Source organism: Kogia breviceps, chromosome 16 (assembly GCF_026419965.1).
Source record: "Kogia breviceps isolate mKogBre1 chromosome 16, mKogBre1 haplotype 1, whole genome shotgun sequence".
NCBI classification, from domain to species: Eukaryota; Metazoa; Chordata; class Mammalia; order Artiodactyla; family Physeteridae; genus Kogia; species Kogia breviceps.
Genome location: NC_081325.1, coordinates 70,953,665 through 70,972,790, shown reverse-complemented (window position 1 = coordinate 70,972,790; position 19,126 = coordinate 70,953,665). Strand labels below are relative to the sequence as shown.

The following is a 19,126-nucleotide window of genomic DNA, read 5'->3' as shown; positions in this document are numbered from 1 at the left end:
AGATGCCTGGAGTTCATGTACTTAAGCATAACTCTCCTACCAGTTAATAAAAAGGAAGGAGTAATATGAACACATTGGGGAAAAAGATTAAACTTCTTAATATGCTTAATATGAAATACTAACACTGAAGAAGATAAAAATAAACAAAGAATATTTACAGTCAGTCTCTTCATAATTTAAGTGCCCTGTAATCTTACAAGTCATGTATGAAAGAAGCAGATTTGATGACTTAAAAATTCACATGGGGCTTCCCTGGTGGCGCAGTGGTTGGGAGTCCGCCTGCCGATGCAGGAGACGCGGGTTCGTGCCCTGGTCCGGGAGGATCCCGCGTGCCGCGGAGCGGCTGAGCCCGTGAGCCGTGGCCGTTGGGCCTGCGCGTCCGGAGCCTGTGCTCCGCAACGGGAGAGGCCACAGCAGTGGGAGGCCCGCATACCGCAAAAAAAAAAAAAAAAAAAAAAAAAAAAATTCACATGACATGACGAGTAACGGGTTACAGAGCTAAAAGAAACTTGATCAAAATATCATTAATTATAATAGATTTAAATTAATCATGACTGAAGAAAAAAACTTTATCAATGTTTTGTCTTCTCTAAGAAATATGGTATTATATTGTTGCCATATAAAGTAATCAAAAAGTAGGCAGGCAAAAATTTAGGAAGTATTCTTAAAGTGTGGTCGGAAGTTTATATATTGATAGAGTATTTAATATATTATTATATAATAATGATTATATTATATAGTTATAATTATATAATGTATTATATAGTTATAACTATAAATTATATACAGTAAATCATGATTAATATATTATTTTTATGTACTCTATTTTTCCTCTTTAAAAACTTTTTTTATTGAACGAAAGATTCTTTAAATTCTATAGTGCTTTACAATTTTCAAAAGCTTCACACACATGATTTTATATAATCCCATAATAAGCCTTTTTTTTCTCCTATCCTTGTATTTCCCTCTCCCTGCTGGTAACCACTAGTGTGTTCTCTATATCTATGAGTCTGCTTCCTTGTTTTGTGTTATTCACTAGTTTGTTGTATTTTTTAGATTCCATATATATAATTATTATATTATAAAGTTATAATTATTTAATGCATTATATAGTTATAATAACTATATTTATTATATATAGTAAGTCATGATTGACATATTATTTTAAAAATACTCTTTTACATCTTTTAAAATTTGTTAATTTGGGTGATTTCTCATTTTAAATAAATATTACTTTTGTACCAAATTTTGTATTTGTAATTAAAAACTTTTTTCCTTAAAGAGGACACTCCCCCCAGGTGGTATAAACATGAGGCCCTGCCCCAAACCTGGATGTACCCAGATTGCATATCCTGTCTGCCCAGGGACGTGTCTTCTGTCCTCCAAAAGCATCAAAGCCCCATAGCCTTTGGATGTCAGGCCTGCACCCAAGTCTAATACACCTCATGCTGTGGTGGCAGAAATTAGCTCACTTATTATTGTGGCTTTGATTTCCCTCTCCATTTATGGCATCTAGGGGTTTCCCTTTCTTTCAAGCTTGGATATGCATTTCTAAAACATCTTTGAAAATACTCTATTGGGTATTTTATGTGTTGGGAATGGAAAGGAACGCCTGCACCGTGTTCATCAGTACGTGGCCAGAAGTAAACACTTGCTTTCTTTTGTAACTTTATTGAGGCACATATGATGACATAGGATCCAAATTCCTCTTGAAAGAACTAAGGATAATGCTGAACAGGCCTTGTAATTTTCAAAGCTCTTCCATATACTTTGTTTCATTTGACCCCTAAAAGGATCTATGCGGTAAGTATGTAAGAGGTGTTATCAACCCTAACAGAGGAAGGAAAGGGAGCCCGGGGATGTGACTTCTCTGGGATCCCACCGTTGGAAATTGGGAGGGCTAGGCTCCCATGGAACTAACTGCCTGCCCCTCTCTGCTCCTCCGCGCCCCTCTCAATCCTTTTACCTGGCTTGGTACTGAAATCATCCAGCATATCTCCCCAAACCCATGACAGCACAGCCCTAGATGAGAACCGGTGCTTCTCAAATGGAGTCTGCCCTAGAATGAGGGGAAAGAATGGAAGGAATTCTCCACTGTGGCCCTTCCCAGAACAGTCCCATCAGGTAAACATTCTTTCCTAGTAGCAATCTGTTGGGAAAAAACTATCTTTCTGAACGCAGGTCAACTGCTGTTGCTAAAATTGGAGCATGATTAGTTAGTTACCACTAAAAAAAAAGGCCCTCTAAAAAGTGCCATTTCCAAGCAGGTGACGGCAATACGGAAAGAACAGATGGTATTGGAGGCATCCGCGTCTGGCGGGGAGCTGGAAGGCTTGTTGTAGTCGGTTCTGCTTCCTGGGTAGTGAGGCTGGAACCGAGGGCAGGGTCACCTCCCATCCTCATTCTCAAAGTTGAATTATTGTGAGGGGATGTTTTTCAATACTGATAGATTCACTTGGCTCCATCTACCCTAGGATCAAGGTTAGCATCAGAAAAGCTATCGTTTATGAAATGTTAACTGAAGAGGAAATGTCACTAGCGAACTAACCCTTATTTCGTAGACGTTTCGTTCAGAATTTCTTATCTGAACCCATCGCCCGAGCATTAATATCACAGGCTCATAGCTCGGCTCCAAAGCATTCTTGGCTCTTTTGATGACGTGAACCCTGGCAATGACCGATTGTGACTTACACACGGTTGCAGTCGAAGGTTCTTCTAAAACAACAGTGACACTTCTTTGAGGGGAAATCTGTTTTAAGAACTGGCTTGAGAAAAAATTAAAAATAGAAACAACCAACCAAGGAAATCCCTTCTTCGAAATGCACGTACGTCCCTCAAGGTACTCATGGTTTCCTGTCAGAGCTACTTTATACGGCGGATAATTTATGGGAAGCCATGCCTTTCCATGTGGTTAAATGTGGACTCAAATGCTTAGGACCAGGCATGTGCTATTTTTAAGATGAAAGGGGTATAACTGCACTTGCTGTTTCCAAACGTATTGGATGATTTCACTCATACTGTTTCTTCCATCCTGACTGGTAACGTTTGTCATTATATAAAGGGCATTTAACACGAAATAGAGGCAAATTCTTCTATGTCCGCAAGCTTAACAAAACGTTAAGTGTCGCCTGAATGTGTTTTGAACTCCGACTTTAAAAGGTCTCCTGGTGGCCTCTCTTTAACAAGACAAGTAATTCCTCATCTTCATGTCTCCGTCAAACCAAGACAAGAAGAGTCCCATTTTAAGGTCCTGCTGTGTAGGCTTCCCATGTCTGAGCCTCCACAGTGCTAGCTGGTCTAAATCTTTACATCTCCCACAGCAGCATCAATGAGCCCTTTCCTCTGGCACACCCTCAGGGGCTCCCCGAGAAATCTGGCAAATGAGGGGCATGGCAGCAGCCCTAAATCATTTGACGGAACGGGTCATGAACTTTGAGCCACTGTGTTACCAAATAGTTGAGGGACCAGAAATTCTGGAACTGCACTTCACTGTGACTAAATATTTTCTGCATAACACACTGGAAAATCACACACCTTTTGAATGTTAGTGGTCACCAGGGTTTTTCAGGAACTGCTGGTTTTCCACCGAGACCCTCACCTCCCTGGAAGTGAACTGCCACTGTAGTCTTCCTTATAAGTAAGAATGGTGGACACATTCTGTCTGGTCAGCAACCCTTCCATTGTAGAATTTTGGGAGAAGGTCATGTGAGCAGCAGTGAGCCTCTCGTTCATATTCTGGGATGGGACCGGTGGCCTGCGGTAAATGGTGATGGAACAATTAAGTTACCGTCTCTGGTCTCCTGGGAGTGCCCGCCTGCCTACCGAGGGGCGAGCGTGGAACTAGTGAAGAAATACCATGGTCTAGAGGTTTCAACTTGGAGAATGGCTCCATTCTCTCCAGACGCAATAGCCAAGGAGACTACGATTATCTTCCATTATAGAGAGGGTGGGTCCCCATTTTGAAATCGTGTTTATGAAAACAAGAAAGGGTGTGTGCACAGGGTGGCAGGGAGGGGAGGGGGGCCACACACAGCTCTTGCTTGTCGTGGGCTCCGCATCCCTCCTGGAGTTGCCGGCGCTACTCCTTGTGATGTGGTCGGATGCCTCTCTCGCCCCGACCGGCCCTGACTACGAGGCAGAGCTTACGACCAACTTAAGACCAATCAGGGTCACGTCCCCCAGATCTTGAATCTACGGTTACACGGGGCGGAAGGTGGCGGCAGTGAGGGCCCCAGAGCACTGTTCAAAGAGAAGCCACGAACGCCTGCTGCTGCTGAGATATGTGGGACCAGAGCCGCCCTTGGTCCGTTACTTCTGAAGCCCCAATGCTCAGCCTGCCTTTCCATTTGATTCAGAGGAGTGACCCAGAGCCCTTGCAAAGAACCCTGCTTGTCTGACCCGCGACTTGAACGGCATACAGTTGAATACAAGACATATGACTGATGACCTTCTAGGACGCCAGACGCTGTGCTAGACTCTTTCGGATGTATAAAACTTCACTTCTTACCACGGGTAAAGGAACGATACCATCTCACATCCCGGGGACACCTCAGGGCCACTCCATCTGCTGTCTCTGTATCTGTGCCCACGTGTTGGTGCAAAGACAGCCCAGAAACCCTCTGGACCTGGAGTAGAATAGCTCTGAGGTCTGCATTTTGCCTCATTTCCAAGTCTTCCCCCATGGGATTCAGTCTTTTATCACCCCCTGCGGTAGGTATTGCTTCATAAACACCCATCGCTGGTGGCCTCCCTTGCCCTGGACTATTCTCCCCTCCTCACTTCCCCAAATAAAAGATTTTCTCTCAAATCCTTGTCTCTGGGTCTGGTTCTGGGAGAAACCAGACAAAGCCAGGGGCTGCGGTGTCGGGTCTCTGTGAGGATGTGGCTCAGAGTCTGGCGTGTGTGAGCCACTCTGTAAACGCCAACCCACCCATTTTTTTCTGGACGAGGGTCCTGAGACAGAGGTGGCAGGGACCAGCCTGCTGGTAGATGGCATTTGCAGGATGGCAATTAGAATTTTACCCTGCATTCAACTCCTTCCCATCGCCTACACTGGGGCTCTCAGCCTGGGCCCTGCTGACTCCTGGGCTGGATGGTTCTTTGCCGAGGGCAGGGGAGGGAGGTTGTCCTGTGTAGAATGTCTGCCAGCATCCCCGCCTCTCTGTGCTAGATGCCAATAGCACCCTCCCCCGGCGGTGACAAGCAAAAATTGCCAGATTGTCTCCAAATAGCCAAACGGCCCTGGGAGGGTGGGGGGGAGGATTCCCTCTCGTTGAGGACCACCAGCCGAGAGAGCTGGAAAAAAGCCCGGTGATACCTTGGAGTCCACACTGATGGAGGAAAGCAGAGTGGCGGCATGTATGCAGCCTTCTCCTTGACCCTGCATAAACCTTTATCCAGTCTTGCATCCTCTGACTCCAAATCTGGCCCACTTTCCGTCCTGCTAGGCTCCCCGAGACCAAATGTTCCATTGCTCGGCTTGCTACAAAATTCTTTCCTGCTGCACCCAAATCTGCCTCCTGGGAACTTACTTCATCGGCGTGCCCTGCGGAGCCGGGCAGGAGGCTAATCCCTCCTCACGGACTGACACTTCTACTATGGGAAAACCGCCCACACGTCCCCCGCCCTCCAGATGGACACCTGCCGCACGCCCACGCTACACACACGCCGGGAACAGTGGTCAGACGGGGAGTTCAAGGTCCTGGACTCCTTCTCCGATCTGGAAAAAGAACTTCCAGGAGCCCAGAGTCTATGTACCTTAAAGCTTCCAGTTAACTCTGAGGTACCCTGACCACAGAGCAGTGTTTAGGAACCTCGGACTAACTTATTCTAGCTCCGGGCCGTAGAGTTCTGATTTGTTTCCTAAAGCAGCTACCGAAAAGATGGTTTGTGAAGAAAGTATTGAAAAGAAACTCTTAACATAATAGACTAGTCCACACTAGGTCAGAGAGATACATATTTCTATCCAGTTTCATTTTCAGTCAAATAGTTTTGATAAGGTTTGTACAAAAAAGCCCAGAAGTTGACACCCAGAAATGCTGGCTCAGTTTCCTTCCTCAGATAGTGGGATTAAAGGAGATTCAAAACATTTTTCTTCTTTGTTCTTTTCTTCATTTTAAGGCATGTAGAATAAACGTGTGTGTGTGTGTGTGTGTGTAAATATATATACACATATATTCGTATAAATTGCGATCAGTTTTTGAGTTATTTGTTAAATTGCAATGATGATCATCTTTTTGCTGTTTCTTATAGGGGTGATGACACCCGGTAGAAATAAGTCATAGAAGAGCAAGATCCGTCACAGGACTGGACCATCTGGGGAATAAGAAAGTATTCGAAATGACAGGCTTGGAAAAGACTGCAGGTCACCTCCCTTCATTTACGGGAGTGAGAAAGAAGACAGTTATGGGACCACAGCATGTCCAGATGAATATCCCGAGTTAAACGAAATGGACTAAAGAAAAAAAGTGACAGCAGAGAAGAGACTTCCAAAGTTGAGCAAAAAAACAAAGAAAAATAGGCTCATATCTACTCAAGCTAAATCACTCACTCAGCTCACTGGCTAAGCGTAGAGTCCCTCATAAATGTGAAGGATTATTTAATTCTCTTTTGCCTAAGGCTCTAATTTACATGCCCTATATTCTATTTTAAGGGTTTCCAGTCCTCCCAAATGAGCACGTAATTGTCCTCCTTCCTTTTCAACTGCCCCTTATTCAATGAAAGCAATGACAATGGCTGGCTTTTTTCTGGGAAGAGTTTTCTGACTTCCTGTCCCCTGTTGCCCCAACCAACTTTACCCCTTGTGCAACTTTATGCCTTTGGCTCACATCCCTTCTTGTGGATAGAGGTCCTCTCTCGTCCTCCTCTCAGCAGAGTCTTAGCGTTACTTCTGGCTCTGCCGGAATCAGGGTCCAGGACAGAGGCCACGTCAGCCGTGCCCCTCCCTTCAGCCACGGGAGTTGGGCTGATGCGCATCCGGCCTGCAGGTTTGTACAAAACCCCACCTGTGCACCCGCCCACTCCTTTTTCAAATGAAACGTAAGCCTACATTTCAAACCGCATCACAGCCACTGGATACCGCGGAGGACAGCCTCTATTCTGCTGGAATGATTTTCTGGATCTTTTGAGAGTGATTCCATTTCATGTTGGAAGAATGTGTGTGTGTGTGTGTGTGTGTGTGTGTGTGTAAGACAGAAAACTGAGAACTGAGAAAGGGATAGAGAGAAAGAGAGAGAGTAATTCTAGCAAAGTAATGTGTATGGGTACTGGTGGGTAATGCTACCCTAAATAACTTGGACTTCCACTGGCTGGCTTTTGTTCATAAAACGCTAATCCTCTCAGGTGCAGACCTATATAAAACATCGGGGATGAAAGTCCGCACAGAAATCTCAAACCTCTGCTGCTGCATAAGGTAAAGATATGTTTAAACTAACCGTTCGAAATTATTCTGAGGCTACTAACAAGGAGTCCTTTTCAGAACTTCCCGATTCTTTATTAAATACTAACATATGATATAGATCATATGATGTGCTGAGCTAATAATGAACACGAGGTAGATTACTGGAGTTATTTTCTAGGTTGCTTTTTGGAGGAAAAAAAAATTAATGTCTCACGTCAAGTATAATGATGGGGCGGGCAGTCATTTCATTTCACAGGGAAAAATACTCCCTGTTATTGGAGTGACAACAGGTCTCCTTTCCTTGCACGCAAAATGAAGAAATGTCTAAATTTAATGCACAGAGTCCCGTGGTGCTGGGTGGGTGTCCTGTACAGAGTGTTGTCTTTGCCAGTGTTGACTCTGCCTTTGCGGATGAGAATAAGGCAATACTGTTTGCGCAAGAGGCTTTGCACAGCTCATCTCACTTAATTCCTACGACCGGCACGTGAGGTCAGAATCACCATTATCTACATTTTCAACGAAATCAGTACGTGGCAGAGCCAGCATTCAAATGCTGGGCCCTTCACCGCAGCGCTGAGACTTGCTCCCTGAAGATGCTCTCGGTACTCACCAACAACCAGTCAGCTGTCTTTTAGGGGAACAATGAACTTCCCGGTGTCCGGGGCAAGTTGAAGAGAAGGAGCAAGTAAGTATCTGCAAGAGAAAAAAAAAAAAAAAACCTCTTGAGCTGAAGACGTGGGGTAGATATTTGACTCTTTGATTCTAGAGCCAGTGAAAATGCTAAATTACCTTCACAGGAGCGTCACTGATTTGGGATCCTGTTGCACATTAATGTGAGGGGTACACGACCCCTCCAGGCGTGGAAGAGTTAGTAATGATGTGGCTGGGTGCTATCCCCGGCTGGCCAAAACAATATGATGAGGCAACTCTGGCATCTAAAAACAAGTTAGGAAAACAATTTACATTTTGTTAAAAAAAAAAAAAAAAAGACTAGAAAACGTCACTGTGACAACTACGCGTTATGAGTAATTTCAGAGCAAACTCAGCCAGAAAACCCACCGCTGAAGCAAGGCAGCTCAAGCCGTGTCCCACCTCATGGTCAAGAACACAGATCCTGCAGCTGGACCTCCTGGATGTGACTCCTGGCCCTGCCCCTGGCCGGCTGCGCGCTCCTGGGCTGCTTTTGAATCTTTCTGTGCTTGAATTTCTCTCATCTGAGAAGAGGCATAATAATAGCATCCACTTCATAGGGTTTGTTGTGAGGATTAGATGAATCAATTCACTAAAAGCACAAGAACGGTGCTTGGCAAAAACACGCCTGAGTCCTGCAGCGATGCCACGTGCTCTTATTTGGATGCTCATCAATGGTCCCAAGGGCCAGGTCCTTTTTTCTTAATCGGTAGAGTTTTCCTGAGCTGCACTCATCACTTTTGCTCTCCTGTTTCTTGCCCACAGCCCTAGGAGGCAGGTAGATATCATCCTTCCCTTTTTTTTTTGCTGATGAGGAGATGGTGTGGAGGGGATTGAGTTGCTAGGCGTAAGAGCGGGCAGCCCACCGGCCTCCTGGCTCTCAGCCCCCAGCGCTTTCTACTATCTTGCGCCAAAGCCTCAGATGAGAAGGGAGCAGCCCCGCATTGGGGGCAAATCCATGATGTCATTAACCCTGGATCCACAGGTACCTGTAAAGATATGTACGGCTGGATCAGACCTTCTTCAAGATTCGGTTCCAAAAGCTCTTAGAAATACACCTTAGACCGCAGCAAGGCAGCACCTGTCTGGCTACCGTGGCTCTGCTTTTGCATTTCTCCAGGCGATGGAAAGGTGGGGTGATGTTCCATGGTCCCCTTTCACTTTGCTCTGCAAAACCAGGATGGCAGCACCCAGGGCGGCTGCTCTCCCCACCCCGCCCCCGCCCCGGGGAACTAAGCTGAAATGCAGGTGTTCTTTCTGGCTCAGCAGATGCGAAGGCGATAAGCTGCACCTTGCAGAGGCTCTGGGCGATTCAGACCGGGAGGAGCTCTCAGTCCAAGCCAGCTCTCTCCTCCCTGGTGACTCTGGGATGGATGCGTGTCTGCGCTCAGGGCAGCAGCCCCAGTCCGTGGACGAGGCACCGAGACCCCCGGATGAGGAGGGACTACAGACAGACGGCAGCAGCGGACCCCCGGGAGGTAACCTCCTTCCTCAGCTCCACATCTTCTCCCGTCTTTTCCTGGGGATGGCATTTTTGCAGTGAACCTCAGGCACAAGAATATCCATTTCCTTTTAACCTTAGATCTTTTTCTTATCATGATGCTTAGTAGAAAAATGCCTTTATGCAAGCAGATACATGACACTAAAGGTAATACCTATGTTTTTGTTATTTACCTACCAAAGACCAAAACTTCGTTTTATCCAAATCTAAGAAAGTTAGATTTTTGTAACAAGAACTTGAAAAAAAGAAATGGGGCTTCCCTGGTGGCGCAGCAGTTGAGAATCCGCCTGCCGATGCAGGGGACACGGGTTGGTGACCCGGTCCGGGAAGACCCCACATGCCGTGGAGCGGCTGGGCCCGCGAGCCGTGGCCGCTGGGCCTGTGCGTACGGATAATGCAAAAAAAAAAAAGAAATGAAATCTAGATTCCTTCCTGCTTTTCGCCAAAATGTATTCCTGGCAGCTGCGTCCTTCAGTGGATCAGTATAAAGTCAAGTGTGCTTTTCCATTATGACAACAGAACCCTTTGGTGTTGCTTTTCTGGGCAGAGAATCAGTAGTAAATAAATAACAGACATAACAAATGATGTCATAAGAGCCAAGATATAACATTCAAAACACTTACAGTCAACAGTGGAAAATTATGTTCGAACTCTGTTAAACCAGGATGGTATTTATTTTTACTAAACTGTTTACATAGAAATGCAACTCTGCCTACCTTGAAAATCCGATGTCTCTAAAACTGCCAGACGAGCACAGGTACAATAATTGAAAATCATGTGCCATCAACATAAGTTTCTCTTATCTCTGTAGCACGGAAAATGGTCTTATGGATAATATTTATATGCCCACGTTTCTTTACAATGTTGATCCAGAAAGTACAACCATCAGCTTATGACCTGTCATCTTGTGAAAGGATGAGCCACTTAAGATCAGCACATAGACCTTTCCCACAGTCTTGAGAGAAAAGTTGGCCTTCAGCCGGTTATTTGTGGGAGGAAGGAACGGTCTGGGTGACACGGAGGGGACGGAAGCTGGCAGGAGGTGGCCTGGGTCCCTGCCGGTCTGGCTGCTCCAGTGATGAGAGGCTCAGAGGTAAAGAGGGCAGCCCGGTACCCACTCTTCATACCAGATGGCCTGTACCAGCCCCTGCATTTCAGGAATTTTGGGAGCTGATTGTTAAGCATGGCCATTGTTAAAATTTAAGTCATATAAACGTACAATGAAATGGATTATGTAAAAGGTAAAGGTATATGAAAAAACGTAGGTAATAAATACCCACGTCTCATCAGGAATTATTTTCCTACATTTGACGATGGCCTGGGCCCTCGAGGCTGTTGAGGGGTGTCGTATCCGTGTGGTAGAAATGCTTGTGATGCTGAGCTGCTTCACCTCTTTCCCAGGGATGGCCACCGTGGGAGCGCTGTCACCATGGTGACGGCCAAACCCTATACATCACTGCTTCCTCACCGCCCCCAGGCTGGTTGTTAAAGTTTCTGGGTACAAGATGGTCTGTTCCTCTGCCTTCCTATTTTCTCTGAAACAGAACTCAGAGTCAGCCTCTCAGCCTGTGGGAGAAGCTGGGTCCTCTTTGTTGAGTGATAAATTTCAGGCTCATGTTTTTAGAGGTTGGCAGTTTCCCTTATAAGAGGTGGGTGAGGACCAAAGGTCCTCTCCTCTCCCCACAGCCTCTTCTGGGGCACATGACAGGGAAGGGTGACATCTCAGGACTGACTTGGCCACTATTCATCAGCAGGACCTTGCAAGCTCAGGGAAGCTCGCCTTTGCGGTCAGGACAGAGAATTCTCCTTCCAGGAGACCAGGACCCACGGCGGAGAGCTGCAGGTGTCATTGTGCCAATTTACAGACTGGTCATTTGGCCCACACTGTGGTCAAAGACCAGGTGGACACTGTTTTGTAAAATGCAACACAAATGAATTTCTAGAAGAACAACATGAAAAGAAGTACAAAGACATACACAATACCAGCTTTGGTTTCTCATAATCAGATCCGACAGATATGGTCAAGTTGCTGTAAATGTCTCTAAGTGTTGTTCACTCCACATTTCTGGACTCTTCTGGCTGTGACCCTGTTACAAAGCGTTTGCAGAGCCGTGGCACAGAAGCGTCCAGCGCGGGTGGAAATCAGTGAAACCTGAACTCTGAGGGGTGGACCCCTGGATCAGGCTTCTTCAAAGGCCCCCTCCCCCTCCCCCTCCCCCTGCACTCCCCCTCATCCACCTCCTCGAGTGGATGTTTCTGGTCAGAGAGCTCCTTCCTGCTACTCCATCCCTGCTTACACATCCGCAGGTAGAGCTCAGGCAGCAAAGGCTGGTCTCATGCAAGTTCGCCCCCAAACTCCTCGCGGCCAATGCGGCCAATGCCTCTCACTGAGGGTACCAGCAGCCCCCCGTCTTCTGCGCACGACCCCCCCGTGTGCTTAGCATCCTCATTCCAAACTTATTACTCGCTGTTCTTTTTATGCTGAAACCCCCTGCGAAACCTTTGACATTCTGGGCTTCCATGATGTCAGCCCCGATCAGGTGCTCTTTTCCTCTCATTTTATATGACATCTGAGAGCTGCGTGAGTGGGTCATGAGCGTAAGGGAGTATTTCAGGAAGAGTAATTTAATAGCTGGAGCTCATCTGACAACCTCCTCCGGGACTGAGGAGTTGGCTCGTCTTTGGGTGACCTGTACCTTCTGAGGGGCACTTGTGGAACGACTTAAGGAACATGTTCCAGCCAACATGTGGGAATGTTACATCACTTCAGGACCCAAAAATAGTCAGGCCCACGCTTGCCTCGGTCCTTATGCAGATGGCTCATCCGTGCCACTCTGTGCGGCGGCCTAGCTTCCTCCTCTCACCAAAACAGAGGGAGGGCTGCATCGACACCGCACTGGTTTCTCCTAAACCGAGGGAAGCGCCCAGGGCATCCTTTGGCATTTCGTCATATGATAAAAATGTCCCCTAGAAATAAGACATTTCTCCCAAGAAGATACACAGATTGCCAACAAACACATGAAAGGATGCTCAACATCATTAATCATTAGAGAAATACAAATCAAAACTGCAATGAGGTATCATCTCACACCGGTCAGAATGGCCATCATCAAAAAATCTACAAACAATGAATGCTGGAGAGGGTGTGGAGGAAAGGGAACCCTCTTGCACTGCTGGTGGGAATGTAAAATGATACAGCCACTATGGAGAACAGTATAGAGGTTCCTTTAAAAACTACAAATAGAACTACCATACGACCCAGCAATCCCACTACTGGGCATACACCCTGAGAAAACCATAATTCACAAAGAGTCATGTACCACAAAGTTCACTGCAGCTCTATTTACAGTAGCCAGGACATGGAAGCAACCTAAGTGTCCATCAACAGATGAATGGATAAAGAAGATGTGGCACACATATACAGTGGAATATTACTCAGCCATAGAAAGAAAGGAAATTGAGTTATTTGTAGTGAGGTGGATGGACCCAGAGTCTGTCATACAGAGTGAAGTAAGTCAGAAGGAGAAAAACAAATACCGTATGCTAACACATACATATGGACTCTAAGAAAAAAATAATGTCATGAAGAGCCTAGGGGTAGAACGGGAGTAAAACACAGACCTACTAGGGCATGGACTTGAGGATATGGGGAGGGGGAAGGGTAAGCTGTGACGAAGTGAGAGAGTGGCACGGACATATATACACTCCCAAATGTAAATTAGATAGCCAGTGGGAAGCAGCCGCATAGCACAGGGAGATCAGCTGGGTGCTTTGTGACTTCCTAGAGGAGTGGAATAGGGAGGGTGGGAGGGAGACGCAAGAGGGAGGAGATATGGGGATACATGTATATGTACAGCTGATTCACTTTGTTATAAAGCAGAAACTAACACAGCATTGTAAAGCAATTATACTCCAATAAAGATGTTAAAAAAAAAAAAGTCCCCTAGAAATGTCATGTCCCTGTCACCCCATATCATTCAGTTTGTGCTAGTTTGTAGCCACCGTCACTGAGAGCGTCCCCCCTGCTTCTGGAAGACTGCTCAGTCTCTTTCATCTGAATAACTGTACCGAGTGTAGATTTGCCCTGGATCAACACATAATGAAACCGATTTTAACTTTCTGTCCCACAGGTTCTAACAAGATAGAACCATCGCTTCAAAGCCTCCAGAAATTTGTTCCTATGAGTTTCGCCAGTTACACCCAGGAGTGCTATCAGTTTGCAGGCAAGAGGATTGTCATTCAAGAATCGATCGAGAGCTTCGGAGCGGTGGTGTGGCCAGGGGTGAGGGGGCTGTCACGCTGGGGCGTCGGGGATGAGAACAGAGATTCTGTGCAACTGCGGCGCCTCGGGCGACTTGCCGCGCTCTCACGCTCTGTGAGCGTTGCTGGTGCGCCTAGATGCTGCAGAAACACGGCACCTTTCCTAGAAACAACCATTTTCCTCTACGCTGTGTTTCTTGCAACATGATTTTTTCACATTAACATAAACTTCAGTATACTGGGAAGTAGGATGAAAAATTCATACGAATTGTTAAAAAATCAGAAGAGAAGTCTTTAGAGTTTAGATTTTGTAGCGGTCACCTCTGGGCCTCTCCCACACTCACCTTGTGCAGTGTGGCGAGTCCAGTGGAAACGCTTAGGAAGTGGTGCTTCATCTCATGCCCTCCCTGCAACAGTCCCCAGAGGATGGAGCTGAAATGGGGGGAAACACTGAATTCAGAGCCAGAAAACCCGCTATGTTCTGGCTGAGTGCGCTGTTTCCCCTGGCAGGGCGCGCGGTGCAGAACCAGGCTGGGACGATGGACCTCAGAGGCCAGCGCCTTCGTTCTTTCTGCTGCAGAGGTCCTCAGCCTGTGCTTGCGGGGGCTCCAGATCAGAACTGCTCCACTGTTAAGCTCAGATGGGAATCCTTCTGGGTTCTTGTTAAATGCAGACCCTGATGCAGGAGGTCGGGCTGGGGGAGGTGGACTGGGGCTGCATTTCTGACCCACTCCCAGGTGCCGCAGACCTGCTGGCCCGCTGCGTGGCTGTGATCAGAGGTTCCTCGGAGCGCCCTCTGCAGTCGGGGTACCGGTGATGGGGGAGATGGAGTGCGGGAGCAGGGGAGGGACAGCCAAGGGCTCCAGGCTCTTAGCGCCCCCCGCTCACTGACCCCAGCCAAGGAAGCTCGGTTTTTACCCCTTATGCTTAATGCAGGTATGACCTCTTCAGCTCAGCGTCTTTCTTTGGCTTTTAACAAGTTTGAATCCACCAAGCGACTCCACAGCTCCCTAGTATACTTGGCAAACAGACACCCAGAGCTGGGTGATCAGAGATCGGGAGTGGAGAAAGACGATTTGTCCACTGGACTGTTTTATTCTTAATAAGGCCTCAGCCTTCCATGCACCAAACCCTGGCCCTTCTCGGGACCTCAGTTTCCTGAAGGCTGCAGAAGGACCCGTATTGTGTGGGGAAGCACCCTTTCCCTGTGTGACTTCAAGAGCAGCTGTCAGAGATGACTTTTCCGAGTTTGCTAATGGACTAAAGAAGCGGGGGGGTGTCTGCTGAAAGATGTAGCTGTTCCTGAGGGAAGATCCGTCCCCAGATGGCACCCACCGGGCCAGCCTGTTGCCTGTTGCAGGGCAGGGCCCTTCAGGAAGGACGCCTACGGCCACCCCTTCAGGAAGTCCTCAGAGCACACGTCTTGGTGGCTCTGGGTGACACTCTTCCAAATACTGAAACCCCACACAGTGAATAATGCTCCTTTCTCCTCAAGAACCAAAGAAGGCCTTTCCTCAAAACTGCCGCCTCCAGCTCCAGAGCTCCTTGCCACGGGCTGGGTGCCAGTGCCGCCCCGCCCGCCCCCTTCCCACTCATCCTCCAGCGCCCAGGGCCCTGTGACGCCCGTGCCACCCCGCCCGCCCCCTTCCCACTCATCCTCCAGCGCCCAGGGCCCCGTGACGCCCCTTCCCTCCCTACCGTGCCACTGGGAATTGGTTTCCGTGCTCCCCCCACCCCCGTCCCTGGCCCCCGAGTCCCTTGAGAGGAGCTGCTGACGAGGAAAGGGAGGGACCCGCGGGCTCGGGGCTGCCACCGACCCTGGCGCGGGCCATCGTGAGCGCGGCGTGTCACAAACGATCCAGGCCGCCCCCTACTCCAGCCTGGGCCCCAGGCAGGAAGCGAGGAAGACAAGGGCCAAAGGCGTGTGCAAACGAGAGCGTTCACGTGGCCTTTTCGGTGCAGGGTTCGCATTCCCAGCTCCGCTAACGCCCTCACGCCTACGCCACTCGCCCCAGTCTCTCTAGTCCGCGACATCACCAGCCGACGCCCACTGGCTCACACGGGAAGGGACCTTGATTTTCTGTACAGAAATCGATCTAAATTTATTCTTTTTTTGTTTACTGTGTAAAGGATGTAACCTCCTTGCTGCTGCCCCCCGAAGTGCGGTCCGTGGACGGGCTGCACCGGCATCGCCTGGTGGCTTGTTTGAAACGCAGCCTTGAGCCCCACCAGCCCTACTACAGGCGGCCGGGCGATTCACCAGGCCCCGGGTGACCCGCACGTGCGCTAGAGTTTGGGAAGCACTGCCCGGCCAGTCGAGTGTTTCTTAGCTGAACTGCTTTAAAAGAAAAATTCCTTCACAGTTGTTCAGTGCAGCAGGCAAAGTCCAGAGCAACCTGAACGTTGGTGGAGTCAGGAGGGAGGGGATGGAGCCGCTTCCAGCACAAGGCTTGCAGCCGGTGGAGGCCTGACACGACTCAGGCGGGGCGAGGGCCTGCTGCCCTGCGGCCCCTCGTCTCCTGGTTCTGGAAGAGCTGAGCTGACCTTCCTGCTCCTGGAGGCTGGTCAAGAGTCTTCTGGTGCAGGCGCTTTCACAAGTCTGTGTCTCTAGTTCCTCTGATGCATGTTATAGCCTTCATATTCCAGGGGTCAAAACACGCCATTGCACGTGTATTTTTGATTCTTGGGAGCCCCCAGGAAGCTGAAACTGTTAACGTGTCTTTGAGTACTTAACTTGCGGTGGGGGACAGGGTCCCCGGTTTCCAGTATCCAGGTGACAAGTGTGAATGTTTTTCAGGCCACGGCTTTGTGCCAGTATTTGGAGGAACATGCAGAGGAACTCAGTCTCCAAGGAGCTAAGACGCTCGAAATCGGTGCTGGACCAGGCCTCGTTTCCATCGTGGCCAGTATTCTAGGTTTGTCTGTCTATTCTCGGCCTTGTTTCAAGAGACGGTTACGGTGACAACAGTGATAACCAGCACTTAACGACTGGGTGACGGGCTGTGGTTTAGGTGCTCGGCCGTGGTCGCACTCACTGAACCTGCCCAGACGTCCAGGCTAGAATGACTGCTGTTACCCCCAGAGATAAGATAACTGTGCCTTAGAGGCTAACCCTTCCAATCCATTGATTATTACCACGTGAGAAAGTTGAAATTCTGAAGGTGTGACTCTTGAATTCCTGTTGTAAACAGCTCTGTTATGCTGTCTCCTGCTTTTCAGTGCAACTATTATCAACTAGTGTTTGGGAAAAAAAACAATTAAGTGAGTGAATCCAAGGTGAAGACAGATTTATACCCAAAATGCCAGTTACGAGTCCTGGGAGCTGGGCAAGAGGCGGGTATGTTTGGCCTACTTCAGCCTACACTCTAACAGATCTTCTTCTATCAAAACCAATCTGGAATTATGATTTTGGGAACCTTTACCACTAGCATATTAAAATGCCTAAAATTAATTTAATGCATTTAGTAAGGGGGAGAGTCATTCAAAATAGATCATCCCTTCGGAAAGAAAACTAGGTGCTGACACCTCACGTTAAGAGAAAACCAGAGGGGCTTCCCTGGTGGCGCAGTGGTTGAGAGTCCGCCTGCCGATGCAGGGGACACGGGTTCGTGCCCCGGTCCGGGAGGATCCCACATGCCGTGGAGCGGCTGAGCCCGTGAGCCATGGCCGCTGGGCCTGCGCGTCCGGAGCCTGTGCTCTGCAAAGGGAGAGGCCACAGCAGTGAGAGGCCCACGTACCACCAAAAAAAAAAAAAAGAGAAAACCAGAATCTTCAGATAAAGACAGTTTGGGAAGGAAAAACAGTATAAATGATGACGGTAATCAAATGCTAAGAATCTTGGTATGTTTAGTTAATTATTCCGAAATCTCTCAAAACTGCACCGCCGTGTAACTTAGTTTCTTAAAAGACGGAGACGTTACTCTATTTCAATGGTTCTTCACCGAAGGTGGTTTCTGCCCCACGAAGGGCATCTGGCAGTGTCGGGGGACGTTTCTGATCAGCACGACTTGGGGTTTGGGTGTGGAGGTGCTACTTGCATCTCGGGGATGGAGACCAGGGACCCTGCTCAACGTCTTACAGGGCACAGGGCAGGGTCCCCCAGGAGAATTATCCAGCCCATGTGTCCACAGGGCCTAGGTGAGAAGCCCAGTCCCATTTCTCCCTGAGAGTACGTGTGCCCTGTGGTTGCCCGAATGATGCAGGTAGTTCGTACAAGTTTCCTCTTTCTCTCTTAGGAGCTCAAGTCACAGCAACGGATTTGCCTGACGTCCTAGGGAACCTTCAATACAATCTTCTAAGGAACACACTAAACCATACAGCACATCTGCCTGAAGTGAAAGAGCTGGTATGGGGAAAGGGCCTGGAACAGAACTTCCCCAAGTCCACGTGTTACTATGATTACCTGCTGGCTTCTGACGTTGTCTACCACCATTACTTCCTGGACAAGCTGCTGTCCACCATGGCGTACCTCTGCCAGCCGGGAACGGTGCTGCTTTGGGCAAACAAGTTCAGATTCAGCAGCGATTATGAATTTTTGGATAAATTCAAGCAGGTTTTTGACACAACACTCTTGGCTGAATTTCAAGAGTCATCAATCAAACTTTTTAAAGGAGTGCTAAAATGGGATGCTAAATGCTAAATGCTAAAATTAAACAAGATGCCTTTCGAAACATTAGCGTGTCTTTTGAACAGTGTTAGAAATTTTACAAGATTGCAAAGGTAGTGCACGGAAACAACGGGTGTAACTAGAATAAACATCGTGTTACGGCAACTCTCCAAAGCAACCAGTTTAGGATTATCTGCTTCACCTAAATATACACAAACAACATGAAAACACGAAAGTAGCTTTGTTGGCTTCCGAGAGTCCCAATCAGGTGTTCGATAAATTTTACACAAATAAATGAACAAACAAGTGGACTTCCCCTCGTTATTTCTGCTGGAAAGCATGGTTTTAAACCTGTCAATATACTTTTGTCACTTGCTTTTTGAAAATGAGCTTGACAGGGTCCGTGTATCTTAACCTGAAGAGTCTACTTTGTACAGATTTTAACTGGAGCAAAGGGAGAGGGTAAAGAGTAATGGAAAACAGTTCTAGGCTTTACACTGATCAAAACTGAAAAACACGGAAACAGTGCTGGAATGAGAAAGTGGATGTCATATCAAGGGCCCAGAACTAGTGCTGAGCACACACTCTGCACCATCCCTAGTGCTTCTTTCAGAAGTTATTTATTTGTATCCAGCTCTTTCCGTTGTTTTCAGCGGTGTGGTGCAGACAC

The 19,126-nt window shown here is 47.8% G+C and overlaps 1 protein-coding gene and 1 long non-coding RNA gene across 9 annotated transcripts; one reads left to right on the top strand and one right to left on the bottom strand.

Annotated features, from left to right (window-relative positions):
• Window positions 1-5,944: 5,944 nt before the first annotated feature.
• LOC131743256 (uncharacterized) lies at window positions 5,945-8,900 on the bottom strand. The gene is made up of 3 exons (XR_010837339.1): window positions 8,459-8,900; window positions 8,189-8,334; window positions 5,945-8,092 (listed from the first exon to the last, which is right to left on the bottom strand). It is a non-coding gene; the product is annotated as an uncharacterized lncRNA (long non-coding RNA).
• Window positions 7,186-18,767, top strand: METTL21C (methyltransferase 21C, AARS1 lysine). 8 transcript variants are annotated; one of them, XM_067016985.1, is made up of 6 exons: window positions 7,792-8,084; window positions 9,075-9,220; window positions 9,356-9,567; window positions 13,721-13,872; window positions 16,648-16,765; window positions 18,086-18,767. In XM_067016985.1, exons 2-6 carry the CDS (start codon window positions 9,213-9,215, stop codon window positions 18,487-18,489), a joined length of 894 nt encoding a protein of 297 aa, XP_066873086.1. In that variant the 5' UTR covers window positions 7,792-8,084; window positions 9,075-9,212; the 3' UTR covers window positions 18,490-18,767. The 8 variants fall into 8 exon arrangements, with proteins under 8 accessions (XP_066873084.1, XP_066873090.1, XP_066873086.1 ...); XM_067016984.1 differs by lacking the exon at window positions 7,792-8,084 and adding an exon at window positions 8,680-8,867; XM_067016983.1 differs by lacking the exons at window positions 7,792-8,084; window positions 9,075-9,220 and adding an exon at window positions 7,186-7,411 and having other exon boundaries at window positions 9,359-9,567.
• Window positions 18,768-19,126: the final 359 nt, after the last annotated feature.

Excerpts from the sequence above, each read along its gene's own strand:
- METTL21C (XM_067016989.1), top strand. The coding sequence starts at position 7,368 with ATGAAAGTCCGCACAGAAATCTCAAACCTCTGCTGCTGCATAAG. Across the intron at positions 13,873-16,647 it reads GAGCGGTGGTGTGGCCAGGG|GCCACGGCTTTGTGCCAGTA; the intron begins GTGAGGGGGCTG and ends AATGTTTTTCAG. Across the intron at positions 16,766-18,085 it reads CATCGTGGCCAGTATTCTAG|GAGCTCAAGTCACAGCAACG; the intron begins GTTTGTCTGTCT and ends TTTCTCTCTTAG.